At 43.5% G+C, this 18,446-nt stretch overlaps 1 protein-coding gene across 5 annotated transcripts in view; it reads left to right on the top strand.

The window, feature by feature from the left end:
• ANKS1B (ankyrin repeat and sterile alpha motif domain containing 1B) overlaps positions 1-18,446 on the top strand; it is a 693,028-nt gene that overhangs the window by 627,056 nt on the left and 47,526 nt on the right. For 2 of the 5 annotated variants that reach the window (XM_087814847.1, XM_087814849.1), the window contains one exon: positions 14,131-14,205. The exons of 2 other annotated variants lie outside the window; for them this stretch is intronic. In XM_087814847.1, the coding sequence (XP_087670973.1) occupies positions 14,131-14,205 (75 nt within the window). The remainder of the gene's footprint in view (positions 1-14,130; positions 14,206-18,446) is intronic. One more of the 5 variants, XM_087814848.1, reaches the window with a different exon arrangement.

The following is an 18,446-nucleotide window of genomic DNA, read 5'->3' as shown; positions in this document are numbered from 1 at the left end:
GAATGAGGAAAATTCATAATGTAGAAGCCCTTGGGCTTTGAATACTCTCATCTAAATGAAAATATTAATATCGCCTGGGGCAGTGACCCTATCTGATGCGCACAAACCTGAAAGCAGGCATGAGCCACATTTTAAAGGCAAGGAGACTGAGAAACTACATGACTTGGTCCGGGTAGCACAGCCCATAAGAAACCAAATTAGACCTTACCCAGAGCTATACGTGAGGCTCAGTAAAGCTTTGTCTAAATTGCTTCTAAATCATAGAAAGTTGATTCAGTTCAAAGTCCAGCATTTTCTCGTCCAAACAGTACTACTGAATAAGTATGACTAGATCAATTCCTTCTTTATTTGAAAGCGTTTTACAAATTATATTAGTTATACAAATGTTCATTCTTTTGATATTGATAGAAGATGAGAAATGGAAACTGAGCCATTAGAAGCCCTGCCCCGGTCATACCCACGCCTGGGACTCCAGGTGCTGTGTCTCAGTGAACCCCCATGACAGCTCTTTCTGTAGTGGAGGAAGCCCAGGGAGGTGAGCGCTTGACCTCACCAGTGGTACATGACAGAGCCAGCACTCAGGCTCTGTGCTGCCAGGTCACATCCTGCTACCTGCATGGTCCTGATGCCCCGTGGGCTGTCTCTGTTTACAGTGATATAAAGTGCTTTAATAACAGTTCAACAAACACCAATTTCCCACATGCTATGATAGATTACTCTTACATAGGCCCCGCGAGCAGATCGAGCATAAAATCACTAGTAGTTGAATGGAAACTTACTGAATCAGCTCATGGTTATCACCACAAGACCCTTTAAATGCAGAACTACCATGGTTATTTGTTGACCCTTGTAGTGGGAACCCACCCTGTGCATCTTGGTAGAACCCTGCCCTTCTCCTGTGCTTGTGAAGAGCTTTGCACATAAGTGTGGGAACTTCTTGCTTGTGGGATTTCTCCAAATAACAGATGCTGTTTCTTTAGTGGCTTTTTCAGTTGGAATTCTGATTTGGTTTCTTTCTGGCTGTGTGACCTGTACCAAGTCATGCTAGTTCTCTGAACTTCCGTGTTCTTGCCTTTGAAATGTGAATAATGCCTGCCTGCCTCGGATTTGTGTATATTAAATAAGATAATTTACGTAAAAGCATATTTCAAACTATAAGTCACTACACACACACACACACACACATACATACATATATATATACATAGATAGATAGATATATGACTAGCATATATGACTATCAGTTCCTAATTCAAAGGTCCTGATTCATTGTAGGGCCAATTAATGCCAAAGCTATCAGATGGCTATAGCATTCTATAAAAACGATCTTTTTGTTTTGGCGTTCTCTGTGCTTTGAATACATATTGAGAGTGGAATTGGAATTTTCCTCTTTTTATTTTAATTGTATGAATATGAAGGCTACCGAGGAGCATCTAGTGTGGTGGAGAAGGGATCTGTGCAGAATGATCGTCACAGGGAGGGAGGGAGGGGGAGATGGAACAGTTCCCTGGAAATACAGGTTACGAAGTGAGCGGCAAAGGAACCCTCACAGTATGGCATGTTGTCCTGTAACAGAGTAAGGTAAAACACTGGGGAGGAAGGGGTTATTGTTTTTCCTTAAAAGAAATTTAGAACTCGTTTGAAATACACTCTCACGGCATTGTTCACTAGAGAAGCTTGGACAGCTCAGAAAGCCAGGAGGCAAATGCTTGGCCATCTCTGGAAGGGAAGGAACATTGTAGTTTATTCTTTTACACTTTCCTTGGGAGGCAAAGCCTGTTGTTCCTAGAAATTCTTCCCACTGCTTTGACATTATGGGGATTCACAGACTCAACCTTCAGAATATAGCACAACTATGTTAAGAGCAACAGCATTTCAAGTGATTTTTGCCCCCACAAGTTTTCTTATTACTGTGTTTGATCAGATTTTTGTTAATGCCCATAAGCTAGTGGCTATTTTTAATTTAGATTTTCATCATCTAGCCACTACTCAGAAAAGCTCATCCTGTCCATGACTTCAACATTTTCTTCCATGAAGGTCTAAAGAGCAACTTCTAATACTAAGCACAGATAATATATAACCAAAAAAAAAAAAATGAAGGTTAAGCATAAACTCAGTAAGCTCTTCCCTCAGGAACTCCCGATGTGACAGCTTGTCACGTTGACAAGCTGACACATCAGCTTCAGAGATAACTTGGGACGTTGGTGCCCTGTTTCAGGCCAGGAACTAGACCACCAGCCATCTATTCCTAAAGGCACCACACCGAGCAAAAGTGGAAAACGTTGCCTTCGTACCTGAGACTTAAACCTGATGAGTTGTACACCTTATTTATTCCTGTGGTCAATCAGTTGCCTTTTCTCAAAGTTTACTTTGCTCTCCCTGTGAGAAGTTTGGGTGGAAATTCCAATATGATGAGTATCCTTCGGGCCCCATTGACGTTACTGTCCATCTTGTCCATTCGTCTTTAAAAAATAATGGGAAGTGGGAGATTTTTTAGGTTTTGATACTGATCTTAAAAGTTTTGGTTCTTTTATTGTCTATTAAGCCCATCAGTGAGACGGCCAGCATCTGCTGGACCTAAACGCCACTTGTCATTTTACTAGGGAGTCTCTGATGTGTCCGCCTTCCCTGCACTCGCTGGGACTTCACCAAAGTGAATGTTTCCAATTAAAACCAGACCATGGATTTTTTTTTAATCAGTAGAAAAGATCCTATTTTCAACTGGATAAGAAATCTGATAATATATAAAACCCTGTTTCAGCAGCTTTGACCTTGTGATATTTCATGGTGCCTTAGGCTTGCTGACAAAGAGGCACACCAGGCTATTTTTCCACTTGTTAAATTTCTGGAATGTTTCTCATTATATTCAGTCCAGTTCTTGGGCCCACGGGTCAGAGTTTTGGCCGGTATGATCTGACCTTGCTCAGTTTTCAAGGGTAGGAAAATTCTCTTATTTTCTCCCTCCCTCTCTTATTTTTCTTCCTCAATGTTAAAAAAATAAAGTGAGGGTGTTTTAATGTCTAGAGGAAATGCCTGATTATACAGTACTGGCTGAGTTCATTCCATTTGTATATGACTAAAGTAATGCATTAGTAGGGACTTTTCTGGATCCATCTCAGGATGTTAAAGCATAAAAGGGCATGTATTTGAGTCACTTCACTACAAGTCCACGTAGACCTAATCCTGGTGCTTGTATGTTTTGCCCTGTGGCTCTGCTGTCTTCTGGGTTGGCTCTTTTCCCAAACAGGCTTTGTCTACACAAGGGGAGTTTCAAGTCCAAATCCTGCTAAACTTGAGCCTATGAGAAAGAGGGCTTATCTTTCCAAGAGTTCCCCCCAAAAGTTCCAGGATTGAGTCCCATTGGTTCAGATCAGCCTGGTCTGGATCACCTATCTGCCCCGAGCTACTCAGAGAGGAGTGGTCGATGAAGGGGCGGGGGTCATTAACCAGGCGTAAGTTACATGCCTGGAGGTGGTTTAGCTCCACCTGAACTGCGTGCACTGAGGGGTGGGAAGGGAGATCCTCCCATGGACAGTCAAGGGCCATGGCCAGAAACGGGTATGGCTTCTCAGCAGGCTGAGATAACAATAGCGGGTGCCTGAACAAACCCACTTTGACTTTTGAATGAGAATATCTGATGGAAAACTGTTATATCATCACAGATATTGACTTCTTTTTTCATACTTAATTTGATGAGGTTAGTTTTTTTAAAAAAAAATACCAGATTTGAAGTAATGAGATCAGAGTTAAAAATTCCATCTCTGGTATCTATTACCTCTATAATCTTGAACAGGCCCCTTAGCTACTCAAAGCCTTAGATTTCTCTTTCTAAAGTAAAATTAATGCCCACCTTTCTTACATCATTGTGTTCAGGCACAAGTAAAGGAATATTTGTCAAGGTATTTTACAAACTACAAAGCTGTATGTTTGGGTTGTTTTAGAAATTATTATTTTGAGATAGCTTCTCATTTCTTCTGCATTATGCTTTTTCAGCTGTAACTGGGAATATATGTATTTTAAAGTAAAGCTTGTAATATTTGGCTATATTCTACAAAACCTTTTCTATTTTCTAGCTTGTAAGCCCAAAGTAATACTTGTGCAATGATACGGAAGCAGTAGTTCTCAGGGATGCAAACACTATCCTGCCATAACCTCATTAGCATTGGAGCTCTTTGGAAAGAATTTATGAATGATACCCATACTTAAATACTTTTAAATACTTTATGAGTTAACATATATCAAAATATGTTATTATATTTTATGTCAAAATATTTTATTTCTTTTAAAATGCTGACTATGGATGGGCAAGGCCTGACTGACCCTTCCTTGGGCATTTTTTAATCCCCTGTAATAAGCACTCCAAAAATGCCTGTTGATCAGGTTACTTTACACAAGGTTATAGGCATCAAAAAACCATAGGTTTCTAGGACTGCGAATTGGACACGGATTGGGATAGTCTCAAATTTTTTAGAGAAATAAATGACCTAGCACTGCTGTGTATCACCTGCCTGACATGATCTGGTAGTTCATTGTCAGAGCCAGCACTGATTAATGCAACTTTATAATGAGGAAACTGAGGCACAGAGAGTTTATGTCGCCCACCCCAAGCCACACAGATCATGATCAGAGCCAGGATTCAGACCCTGGCTTCACAGCCTGTGCCTTAACCACTATGTTGAACACCCAGGTTGTCTCTACAAACTGGGTACATGGCACACTCTAAAAATTCCCCTAAAGGCTCCACTGTAGTGTTTTGAGTCCTTTGACAAATTCTGCTGGTAATAATACCTGATGTAAATGCAAGGTTAGTAGAGAACTGAATGTCTAAGGGGGCACAGATGAACATTGTTTTTGAAGAAAATTCTTCCCTCTTGACATCAAATTTTTCATTCTTTACAAATCAGGGATAGCAAACAATTGTCAACAGTGGCAAAATGAGGTGACCCCCTCTCTGTATGGGTCTCTGTTTTAATGAGATTTGAATACAGCATCACACACGGTTTGTATGCATCAATACCTAGAAGATTCTTCTGTTAAAGGGAAACAGAGGATCTTAGTGTGGGAACGATCCAGAAAATGTACCTAGTCCTGTCCCGTGATGCAGCACCCTTTCTAATGCACCCCTAACAGGCAGCCACTACCTTGTGCTTAAACTTGTCCCTGGAGAGGTGGCCGCTACTTAGTGTGGCAGCCCCATCGTTGGAAACGTTCTAATTGGTAGGACTTCTGTCCTATATTGAGTTGAAATAAGCCTTCCTAAAGCTCCTGTGTAGTTCATGCTGCCTCCTGAAACAACAGGAGGAGCCTGCTCCGTCTTGCCGAGAGCAGTTCTTTCAGACTGAAGACAGTTGGATGTCTTCCCCTCACTGCATCACCATAGCCAGCTCCTTGCCAGTATCGTTCTGCTAAGTGGGATGTGGGCTGCACAGCATCCTGAGGGCCCAGCTTTGGAAGTTTTCCAGCCTTTATTAACGGCCGTGAGTCATGCCTGCCTTCTCAGCCCTCAGCAGTGGGGCTTGTGTGTGTGTGTGTGTGTGTGTGTGTGTGTGTAACCTTAATGCAGGATTTTACATTGACGTTATTACTTTCCAGCTAAAATAGTTTTATTGAGTTTATCCAATAATCCTAGCCAACCAATGTCTTTTTAAAACTTGGCCAACACTCTGTGTATCAATGATCCTTCCTCACTATGTAATATGCTCATTTTAAACGTTTACCTCAAAAAAGTATGCCTTTCAAGTAACCCTACAACTTATTGATTTCAGTGCTGAGCAGACAGAACTGAGGGAAAAACTGTAACCTTTGCCTGGCCAGCATGGCTCAGTGGTTGAGTGTTAACTTATGATCCAGGAGATCACGGTTCGATTCCTGGCCAGGGCACATGCCCAGGTTGCAGGCTTGGTCCCCAGTAGGGGACGTGCAGGAGGCAGCCGATCAATAACTCTCTCTCATCATTGATGTTTCTCTCTCTCTTTCCCTCTCCCTTCCTCTCTCTGAAATCAATAAAAACATTTTTTAAAACAAAACAAAACTGTAACCTTCTACCAGAGGCCTCTTAGTTTGGTGTCATTCAAGATAATAGTTCAGCTAGACTTTTTTTTCCACAAGGATAAAATGAGGAAATAATGGGACCTTGATAAACAGTATTGAATGAATGGCTTTGTCCAATACCCCTCTTTTTACCAGAGGCAGGAAGCAGTGTTGAGCATATAGCTAATAAATGGGCTTAAATAAAGAAAATGACAGCCTCGGTTTGCAAGAAAGGCACATAATGTATATTTCAAAGAGATATTACAGGCAAAGAACAGCATTACTTTGCAAAATCGAGTTTCTTTGCAGCAATTCATGTCATGATAAAAAGCTGATCACTGCTTTTCTGAGTGAGTTATTAATAGTTCTGCTTTTTAGTGGTCCTGAAAAACGTTTGTGATGGCATCCGAACTTCGAGGTACAACAAGTAAAATAGCCCGTATTGTGATACATAGCATGGTCCCAATTGACTTAAATTCCCTGCAACACCCGGAGAACCTGGGGAGCTGCACAGCAGAATCTGGAGTTACTGTTCCAGTTTTCTTTCTCTGCTCTATTTTTTTTTCCCTGGGAAGAGATTTCATAAATAATTCTGTAATGTTATTTGGGACTACAACTGTCCTATTAGGAATGCAGGTTATATATTATCTCTCTACAGATGAGTAACAGGAATCACATAGCCTATAGTTCTCTCCTCAGGGAGGGAGGGAAGGAGGGGAAAACCACAAACTTGGGCAGACTACAGGTGATATCAGAATATATATTATGCCAATGTACTTACGATGGGCCCAGGCGTGGTGTTTGCTTCCTCCCACTCTTGCTAGATTAATTCATGCTGACACCAGCAATAGTGGGTCACACGTGGAGAAACAACTGTTGGCCTGGCTTTTAGCTTCCAGCAGGTGATTGCCGATCTGTCCAAGAATTTCCCCGTAGACACGGGAAGGTCACGATCACAAAGGTTGCGAGGACTGCTCTTCACAAAGATGGGAAAATGACAGGAAGCAGCATTTTCTTGATTCCGGCATTCCCTGCAAATAAAATAGTTCATCAGAATCCTTTTATTAAAATGATCGGTAGGGCATGGCGCCAGGTGGGTACTAGACTTTTGGGGGGAATCGCTTCATAAGTTATATAAATGTCTAATCCTGTGCCGCACGCCTGACACTAATGTAATATTGAATGTCAACTGTATTTGAAAGATAAAAAAAATTTCAATTATAACAGTAAAAAATAAACAAATAAAAAGGTCGGTGATAAGAAACCCTGAACTTGAGTCGTCCACAGTGCAGTTGAAGAGAAGAACCGCGTGCGGTTGGTGCAGGGCCGTGGACGTATCGCAGGTGGCACCTGAGAGGCGACGGGGCTCATTCCCGCACCCACGCAGAGGAAATGACAAGATGCTGGCCTGCGGGAAACTCGGGAGAGACAGGGCTGTGATTTTGGTTTCCAGGCCGGGGTCAGTTAGTGCCCGTGAAAGAAGAGGCCGCGGGGCTGTCCCTGCTGGAAGGAAAGATGCAGGATGCAGGAGGTGCTGGAGCTGAACTTGACGCCCCCTGGCAGGGCCGGTCCCGTGCGAGTCTCTGCCCGGCGCCGCGGGGCTGCGGGCTGCGGGCTGCGGGCTGCGGGCCGAGGCCCCCGGGGGGCGGCACGTGCCCTTTCTCTCTTGCCTTTGCAGCTGTTTCGTTCGCTCTTCAAGCTTGTTTTTGTTTTATTGGAAGCGCTGTCATCCAGGAGAAGGGATCGACTTGATTCTCCCTGCAGGCTTTGCTCGGAACCTTCCCTGTTTCTCGCTGGATCCTTTCTGGTGGGTTTGTGAACAGCCCGTAGTGGCAAAGAATGAAGACAGCATACGGAAAAGCCCGTTTTTTTCTCAGGGCTAGAACGAGGCAGGAAAGTTTCTCTCTGCTGGAATCTGACCGGAGGGCTCTGCTCCCACAAGTGTCTTTATTACACTAGCTACGCAGCGCCGGCCGACTCCCGGGAGGTCTTCAGAGCCTAACTGGAGTTGTTGGGGTGACGGAGGCATCGCCAGCTCGCTCTGTTCCAAGGCCCGCCATCCGCCTCTGACCCCGTTTACCACTGGCCCTGACCGTGGGGAAAGGATGGTGTCCACGGCACTTTCCATCCATAAACATCGACTAGAAAATGGGCGGATCCTGACTCGCCTTGCGACCCAGGCCTTGCAGCCAGTAGATGAGCAGTCACTATCTTTCAGTGAATGCCTGGGTGCCAGGGTGCCAGGCTCTTATGCTCTAAACTTTCTTCAGATTTTCAGTTTCTGCTTGAAAGAGTGAGCCCTTTACACTGTGAACAGCACAGACTTGATCGGGATGTGAAATGCTGGGTGCTCAGGGAAGGCTTCTCTGAGAAAGCGGCATTGAAGGAAGTGAGCGAGCTGGTCCTATAATGTATGGAAGAAGGGCATTTCCAGCAGAGGGGGAAGCAAGTGCAGGGGCTTTGAGGCAACGATGTGCTTCGCTGTTCAGAACCGAGCGAGCAAGAGGAAGAGTAGTGGGGAGGAGGGCAGAGAGGGAGGGCAGGGATGGTGCCAGAGGGTGGAGAGCCTTGCAGGCCATTGTTAGGACTCTGACTCGTTTTCTTGAGTTCCATGGAGCAAAGTGGCGTCATCTGGCTTTTATTTTAAATGGGTCATTGTGGCTCTTGTATTGAGAGTAAAGACTAAGGGGGCAAGGATGAAAGCAGCAAGACCAGTTTGGAGGCTAATGAAATAATCCAAGTAAGAAAAGGGAGTGGCCTGGACCAGGTACTGATAGGAGGGTGAGAGATTTTAGAAGGAGATTCAGTAGCAGTTCCTGCTGGGTTGAGTTCGAAATGGGAGTGGAAGGATAATTCCAACTGGAAGAAGGGGGTTGGCGTTTACTGAGGTAAGAAAGCTTAAAGCGGAGGTGAGATAATCAGGTACTTGGTGTTAGGTGAAGATGCCTATTAATCATCAAAGTAGAGGTGTCAAGAGAGCAGCTGGGTATCGGAGTCGAGTTCAAAAGAGAGATCTGGGCTGGAGATACAAGGTTGAGAGTGGGGACTGGATGCGACCACCTAATATAGCCAGAGAGGGAAAAGGGATTGAGGACTGATGCTCCCGGGATCAGAGGATGATCAGATCACGGGGACCAGCAAAGGAAACTGAGAAATGAAAGGAGTGACCAAGCATGTCAGATAGGTCGGGGCAAATGACCAGGTGGATCTGGCAGAGTGGAGGATGTTGAGAAGAGCGTTTCAGTAGAGTGGGCTCAGGTGAGGACAGGGAAAGACAAAGTGGAGACTGTATGGATACCTCTTGGGGAGTTTAGCTCCTTAAAGGACAGAAATTGAGCAAGACCGTAGGAGGGTGTTAGGTCAAGGGAAGGGGCCTGTTTGCTTTGAGTGGAAGATGTTATAGCACTTTTGGGGAATGCTCCAGTGAGGAGGGGGGAACATGGATGATGAAGGAGAGAGAACTTATTGTAAACTACTGGCAGGCTAGCAGAAAAGAAGTCCACTGTTAAGAGGAAAACCTTGGAGATAGGTCATATGCTTTTATTTTATTCTTAGATTTCAATGCAAATATGTTGTATTTTCTGAACTGAATTCATGACGATCTGAGAGACAGATGGTAACAAAAGCAAGATGTATGTTGTATTTTAAGAAAACATTTCCAGAGTCAGGAGGCAGGTTTGAACTAAAGATAAAATTAGACACCTTCAAATTTCTGTTGACTTCATCGTCAAAAAAATAAACATTAAATTATTAATTACATCTCAGTTATAAGACTCTATCTTTACTTAACCCCCATTTATTTGGATTTCATGGTAATTCGGGTTCAGATAAATGACATGTGCCTTTGCAGTATATGTGCAAAAGGGATCGAGAGAAAATTAATAAGCAAATGAAATTTCAAAGGGATGTTGAACATCTTTTTATAGAATTGTTTCCAAGCAGCCCTATAACACACAGGCGTGCTCATTACAAATGTTCTTACTCTCGTCAACCAAGTTGGCTGCACTGTTTTCAGCCCTTACCAGGAAAAATGAGGACTTTTCTAACAAGAAGTCTGCAGGGTTAATTTCTGGTGCCTTTTACCAGAAGTGTGTCTGCAGTGACTAGTTTAAAGGCACAAGTGGCAACAACCACCTGGACCAACTACAAATGAGAATGAATAACATCAAGTAATGATCCTGTGGTGCTTTACCATTAAATGGGACATCTTTGAGGACATTCTATGCTTCCATTCATTTGGTCAATATGCTTGATGGCCTTCTGTGTTCTAGACATCCTAGGAATTTAGGTCCTGGAAATTGTGGAAAAGGTATCTCTCTCATGAAGCTTGCCCTGAGCTACACAACAACCTAGTGAAATATGTAGGCCGGGTACTATTATTACTTGTCTTTACAGAAGAGGACATTCTAAGGCTTAATTAAAACTCAGATTTAAATCATGACTGTTCCAGGAATTGGGGCCCTAGGTGAAATTTTATTTCTTGTGTTATATTTCTCAAAACTTTTCAAAACCCATACTTTAATGCATGTTATACTGTGAAATGTTATCTTCATAAATATAATGAAATTCTGCAGTGGAAACTTCTGCATTTCAAACACTTACTCCAGCCTGGCCGGCGTGGCTCAGTGGTTGAGTGTCAACCCATGAACCAGGAGGTCACGGTTCAATTCCCGGTCAGGGGACACGCCCAGGTTGTGGGCTTGATCCCCAGTAGGGGGCGTGCAGGAGACAGCCGAGCAATGACTCATCATTGATGTTTCTATTTCTCTCTCTCCCTCTCCCTTCCTCTCTTTGAAATCAATTAAAACACATATTTAAAAACAAAAACAAAAAAAAACACATTTACCCTAGCACGCAGTCTAATAACCACGTTTCTAGAAGAGCCATTTCACATTATAAAGACATTGGTCACAGTGGGTCCACCTGAAGTCACTGTTTAGTGAGCCTGATAAATCCTTTACTGCCAGCTGAATTACTGTGATGTCTGAAATGTATCAGCTTTTATAAACAACCCTCAAAATAAAATACAATCAACTGCCTCTATTTTAAACTATTTTTTAAATATGACTTTTACCATTCGCACTGAGTCACATAATTAGTGGAAATAAGAGTGTTTTTACTTTTTCTAAGTTTGAAACATAGCTCATAATTGGGAAATAGTCATTGTAGCTTCTTTAAAAGATATGTAAGCCACACGTGGACTCTCTTCAGTGTATGTGACTAGAGGCAGGGGCTTTTTCTTTCATTGAGAAAATTTTTATATGAATTTTTAAAAATATAACTATGGCATGAGACCTCTTTTTGCTCCTTAACTCTCTGGTAACTTTCAGTGACTGTTGGAAGATATATTCATGGCACAGGATGCTACGTGGGAATTCTCCAGTACATACCGCACATTCTAAAGAGAAAGGTGCACCCACCCTGTTTGGGGTTTACCAAGGGGTGGAACCTGCCCTCAGCTTCCATGGGAGAGGAGAGGACACGTCCCCATGCACTCTAAGCCTGGCGAGAGGGCTCCATGAGGAATACTTGCCCAGAGCGGGGGAGCCTGCAAGAAGGGGAAGCCCCTCTCCTTCCACAGTGGGACTTCTGGCAGGCAGGTGCACGTAGCACCGACCCGAGCTGAAGAACAGAATTGGAGGGAGATGTCCTGGCAGACGGGGTGGTCACTGAGCAGCCTGCCCTGCGCGACAAGGTTGTGTCCTTGTGATGCGAGTGGGCATGGAGAGGGAGGCTGGGCGTCCCACCCAAGGTGCGTGCATGTGTTCAAGGAGGGCTGAGTGGAGAAAGCGAGATCTCACACGTCAGGACCGTGCAGTGGGGACCGCACCCCTCACCTGAAGAGCCCTTTAAAGAACTCCTATGGATACAGTACAGCCAGGGGCAGGGTTGTTCCTTCAAGAGGCCAAGTTAGCACTACCCTGACAACTAGTGACAACCGCCAGAGACAACTCAGCCATTGCCAGATAAGAAAGAGCCCCAGGTCCTCCTGCACCCTCCTCCCCAACTAAGCACACGAAGGAGGTAGAGCTTGGGGTTGGATGCATCCAAGATTGACATGACACCCCAGGGTTTTTAAGCCCCAAGACCGGCATGTGGTGAGGGAGAGCAATGTTTGAATCAGATATGACATCGGAGTTTTATACAGAATGGATTCTTCAAGACTCAAAGTGACCAGGAAGTCATACATTGTTCCCTAAATGTCAGTTGGCCTGTTCCCATCAGGGAGGAGGGCCTGGGCATGGCCCACATGGGAGTGATGATAGGAAAACAATAAAACTTTCAGGTGTTTGAACCCCAGAGGAGTTGGGACTGTTCCACGAATGGGTTCCATGAATATGTACTTGTGCCAGGATTAGTCAAACAAGTTCCGTGTAACTGGAGAGTCCCTCTGCCTTCCTGTGAAGTCGGTCCTGGGCCAGCACTCCTTGCCAGCTATCCCAGCAGGCTGATGTGTTGTGACACTCCTGTGACCTGAGCAAGACACTTCACCTCTTGGAATGTCCATGTCTTCATCTGCCAGATGACAGGTGGTCCCTGGGCTGCTTCTAGCACTAAACGTCTGTGAAGGTTGTAGAAGATGTGATTTATGTAAAAGAATGAGCTCAGGACTGTGGGGGAGAGTGCCAGAAAGGCCAAGGGGATCCTGGGAGTATGTCTGAGCCTGTTAGGGTGGTAATCCCACGAAAGCATGGAGTTAATATATTTAAATCAGATGGCGGCTACTGGAGACGAGGCTGGGGGATATTGGGCCCAGGACTTAAACTGCAAGAGATTTAATTTTTGAAAAGTAACAAGAGGAAGATGCCCCTGTGGAGAAAATAACCTGAAGTTTAGAGAGAGGACTGGGAAGAGCAGAGCTGGTTAAGTGGAAGGTGGTTGGAGGTGCCTTTTGGCCGGACCCCGGGGATCTTGCTTAATAGAATGCCAGTTACCTGACAGCCTGTCCCCAGCAAGCCATCCAGATGACAGAAGGGATGGAAGGCAAAGGTGTAGGTCTGTGCAGATGTGACTGGAGAGAGAGATGTTACATTTCTGGTGAGCGCTTCTGGGAGGGTGGGGGTGGGGGAAACATGTAGCCGGGAGAAGCTAGCTTTTCCTTAAGCCCTCCGCAATGATGCGGTCCTTTGCTGGGTTTCCAAACCGTGTCAGATACGTTTCCATCTCCCCCCGCACGGATCTCTGTGAGGCCTGCTCTGAACCCTCGGGATGTCCACAGCGCCTGCCGCTGTCTGACTCAGTTTCACGCTCGTTTAGAAAGCTGGAATTCAGGAAAAAACCGTGGAAGGCCTGCCCGGCGCCTGGTCACCTTAGTTGGTGGTTTCTGCCCTGACTCCTGGGAGAGGGTGTTGGGATTTGGCGTCTGGTCCTAAGCAGGCCTCACTGCCTCCTAATAATTCATTAGCTGGGCAGCGATGGGGCGGAGAGAGCACATTACGGAGCTGATTCACTGCTCGTGCAAATGCTGTTCCCCGAAGTCTCTGCTTGAATAACAGAACTGAGCCCCCCCCTGCTCCAGCCCCCTCCCTCCACCTCCGCCACAGGCTCTGGCTGCTCGCGGCACCCCGACACTTTCTTGTCAACCGCCCAGATTTGCCCTTGAGACCTCCAGAGGGAAAAGCCTCCTACGCTCAGCGGTGACTAAGTTACAGGAGTCGGTTTGCTGCATTGTTTGCTCACGGTCATTTAAGATAAGACAATAAAGACATTTGACCTATGCTAAAGGTGTTTGCCCACCCTTCTGGAAACTATTGATCCCCTGAAATGAATGACGTGAACCAGGAAGCTATTTCCATTCTCTTCTGCAAATGTAAACCACAGCTCGCTTTTCCTGGCACGATTGGTCATTTCCCTTGAAATAAAGCTAGTACGTAAATGATCTTTTTTTTTTTCTAGCCAACCCAGAATGTTTTTAAGCAAAAGAATGACTTAGAAGTAAGTTATTAAACCTTGGGCATTGTTTCAGCTTTTTTTAAAAAAAAAGAAAGAAATGTGATTCTTTGCTTTTTATTACCCTGCTCTTTCCCTTCCTTGATGCTACCTCGGTAGCTGCCGTGTTTTAAATATTGACAAGATGAGATAGTTTTCTGTTTATATCAGCAGTCGTCTGTCTGTGAGATATGGACGAATCAGAACGCTGGATTTCCTTTCTCAGCCATCCATCAGGTTCATAATGTAAGGCTACCAACGGGTCTTTGCTTGTCCTGAACTCGCGCTGTGTACCGTGTTGCAAAGTGTTGTCGATGGCCCTAGGGACCATGTCCCGGCAATGCAGAAAATTCGTGATGTCTAATGACTCCTGAGATTTTTTTTTTTTTAATTATTATTATTTTTTGTCTATTATACTTCATTCACTGTGCCTTGTGACTAGTTGGCGTGCGAACATTGTCCTAAAGTGAGAAAAAGACTTGGTTTTGAAGTCTGCGGTTCCAATCTGTCCCGTGTCAGTTTTGGCTTTCATCCCGGGTGTCTGCGTAACTTGCTTTTACAGGAAGAAGGAAACCGGTAAACAGATATATATACACATGTATATATCGGTGTTTTTCTGCCCCGTTTTGTACTTCCCCATGTCCATGGGCTAGTCCACCCATTGTGTCTGTTCTCCAAGGCCCATGCGCTTTCCTTGTGAGAAGTATTTGGGTGTGATTTGCATGATGTTCTGACTAAGTTTTCTGCAGATGTGGGAGGAGGCTAGCCAGGGGCGGCCTGTGACAGCCAAGAGTGGTTCTCAGCCTTTTTCCATCCGACAGTACTGAATTGATCTTTGGAACATGTGTGAAACCATGACCTATTTTACTTTGAGCTGCTTAATAGTATTCAAATGTTCCCATTTCAGCAAAATTCTTCCGTGTTTGGAAAGGGAACATTTTAATGTTTGGGTTTTTCGAGATTTTGTAGTTTAAAATGCAGTCCTATCTGCACATCTTGTTAAATTATTCCCATTGGCCAGCCTACTGTCTGAGAGGTTGAGACATGGGGTTGAGAATCACTAAGCAGAGCTCTTGGGGTGGCATGCGAAGGGCCCCTCTCGGTGCCACATCAGGCACACCCCTGCTCCTGTGCATGGGGCTTCTGGCTCTGGGGGACTCTGGGGTCTCTACATTGCCTGGTGCTGGTGCTCTGTGATCGGGCAGTTTCCCCTGAGCCTATAAATGCTAAAACCTGCTGTTCATGTTCAGAAGTGGCCATCTCTGCTCTTTATCATCAAAGGAACAAACTTATTAAAACCAACTGCGTTTGACCAAACTAGCATTCTTTATTCTTGAAGGTTTTTTAAAGGAACTACTGCAGCATCCTGCTGCTGTGTGTGTGAATGTTTGGAGGAGGCTTTTCCTTCCATTCACACCCAGATATCCATATACGTATTTATAAGCATAGAGCTAGATGTAGCATTCTTCAAAGCCTTAGAGATAACCAAAAGTAAATGTAATCACAGAAATCTTATGTATGATTGTTTGGGGGAGCCCATCTCCGATATTCGTCAGAATTATTGAAAGTAAAACCTTAAAATAGCAATTGTCATTTAAAATCATTTTAATTTTTCATTAAGTGTTCTGAAGAAGTAGGAAATAATGTTTGTTAATATCCAGATCTAAATTTACAAGCAGGTAAGTGGGAGCAGTCCCTAATAGAAAAGATGAAAAAGCCTCAGTTTTTAAAAATCAATTAAATTGTAATTTTAAAAAATTTTTTAAAGATTAATAGAGGGCTTGATAATACCATACCTCACTGTTCATCTGAGAAAGCCAAGTCATGCCTGGCCTGTGTGACTCAATTGATTGAGTGCTGTCCCATGGACCAGAAGGTCATCAGTTCAGTTCCCGGTCAGGGCACATGCCTGGGTTTCGGGGTCCACCCCCAATAGGGGGTGTGCAGGAGGCGGCTGAACAATGTTTCTCTCTCACTTCCTCTCTCTAAAATCAATAAAAACATATTTAAAGAAAAAAAAAAAGGAAGAAAGAAAGCTAAGTCATAACCATGGCTTTTATTTACTGACATCCTTAGGATGTAAATAAGTTTTCTCAAGAAGAAAATAAGAATAGAGACAATGTTCCCCTTTGTATTCTTAAAGCATATAAAATATGTAGTGTCTTCAGTTTCCCTCTTTTGGGGAGAAAGCTGTACGATGAAATGTGTCAGCCTCTGCCTTAGGCATCTAGTGCATACGAACTGAAACCATGCAGCTTTGCCACCTTTTGCAATAATACAAAGTTTAAAAGCTGCATTTTGGACTCTGCCATCTAATAAAAATCTATCTGTAGACTTTTGTGAATTTTTTTTTCCAGTGTTATGACTAAATTCAGCTACTGGTTTTATATTTTTCAGCTGGTGGTATGAGACATTTAATTTAATGACATCATTCTAAGTACGACCCAATTATAAATCCTTCAGTCTCAGCCAGACGATGAATTTCTTTCTAGTTGGCGGTTGGCAAATACCTGTTACACCGAATCAGTTCTCCATTTAAAACTCTAATCTCAAAGTATACTTTTTCTTTATATTAGAAGGTTGATTTTTATTTGCATTTGAAGGGATAGTTAATACAGTACATTTTCCTCTGTGTAACTGATGTATCCTAAAAGAAAGAAAGAAATACATACATGCCAAGGAAATGAGGTTTTAAGTCATGACCAAGTTATTGGAATATTAAGATCATTCAATACAAGAACCTACAGGAGACGTTTCCTCCAAGTATTTTAAGCTGTAAAGAGACAGCCTGAACACACTTAGGAAGAGTGGCTTGAATTATTTTCATATTTCTTATGTAACTACTTAAGCTTTTTAAAGAGTACTGTCAGTCAGTGATCATTAGAAATACATCAGAATATACCCCAGACATTTCCTATTTTATTTTTTATTCTAATTAAATATTATTGCTTCATTGTACCCATGTTTAGATCTACTTCATTAAAGATAAGCTTTTGTTATAAACCGTTATTTGAGGCAAAAGGCCTTTTAGGTCTGTTTGATTTTTATTTCATATTTAATAAACATTTTTACTGAAAGATTATTGATTTTTTTAAATTTAACTGAAAAAACATAGGTATTATCTGGGTATGAATGCACTATTTAACAGAAGCTAATAGTGGGCTTCACAGTTTGAGTTTATTTTACATATAAGGCAAAACCCCATATCGTCAGTTCTCTACCTAGCTCCTCCTAGCTCATTCCTGCTGTAATTCAGCCTCCAGAAGGGTTGAGACCTAAAGCACCCTTGTTCTCTGAACTCGTTTGTTTTTATTGTCAGTCAACCAGGTGAAGCTGAATCCCACCTGAGGGCCAAGGCCACATGTGCCCTTTACAACAGCGTAATGCCAAGTTCATCCGTTCCTGTTAAATTCATTCCAAAGAGAAAACTCATCACCTGAGCAAAGTCTTCTAAGCATTCTTAGATCTAAGGTTTAAAACAAAGAAGTTGATGAATACCCAGGAAGAAAAGAAACTTATTTTCTTACGGATTCAATCTTAAGAACACTTTGCCCTCAGGTTGCAAACGAATTTCTAGAAATAGCACTAACTATAACAAAACTCAATTTCTGTTTCCAGAGAGATAGATTCAGCCACGGTAGAGAATTTTAAAATATTTGAACCGGAGCAATGTTCCAAGGCCAGAAAGAAAATAAAGTAAGGATTATATTTCTCTTCCCTGTAATTATCTCCCCCATCCTGCCTGATCACTCGGGAGTCAAAGCTGGTGGTTTATGATTTCTGGACAAAGTAGAATCATAGGAGAGCAGATGATGATGCCGTCTAAGCAAAGTTAAGTGGATGCGCCACTAATGTCTTCAGGTGGTTATCTCATAAGAAGTCCGGGTGCATTTTAGATGGAGGTGTTTTATGCTGGCGCCTGTTATTCGCCAAATGGCTGCTACAGTTTATGTTGGATGATGTCAATATTTGGATTAGCATTTGGCTGTAGTTCTGCTTTAAGTGTATGGAACTCACGTTGAGGTTCAATTATAAAAGTGCCTGAGTTAATGAAACAATTAGAGAATGAGTTTGCATATGATTTGCATGCTTAATATACTAACACCTGAAATGTCCCCATAACCCCGGCTTCACCCCACCCATCCCCTCCTCCTGCAACCCACGGTGCCCCCAGCTCCTGCTGTGTCTGTTTAGGCTGTTGTGATAACTGCCTGGTGAGCTCGGCCAAGGTTACCTCCGCTAAATTGTGACAGGGCTAACATGAAGATCTGATGCTTGAGTTGAGTTGTCACATCAGCAGCCCTGGATCGAAGGATCTTTTGATGTCCACCAGCTCCCTTTGTATCATTCCACGGAGGTGCTTGCAAACTTCTGTTGTTTTGTTAACAGTGTTACCTGTGACTTAAGTGTACGACACCTGTTTGCTATGTTGTTGTTGCTTGGAGGGGGGGGAGAGGGGGGAGGAAGGGGAAGAAAGTTAGTGGGGG

The sequence above is a fragment of the Miniopterus natalensis genome, chromosome 2 (genome assembly GCF_054644295.1).
Source record: "Miniopterus natalensis isolate mMinNat1 chromosome 2, mMinNat1.hap1, whole genome shotgun sequence".
Classification (NCBI taxonomy): Eukaryota; Metazoa; Chordata; class Mammalia; order Chiroptera; family Miniopteridae; genus Miniopterus; species Miniopterus natalensis.
Note: the sequence above shows the minus strand (reverse complement) of the source record. Positions and strands in the feature narration are given on the sequence as shown.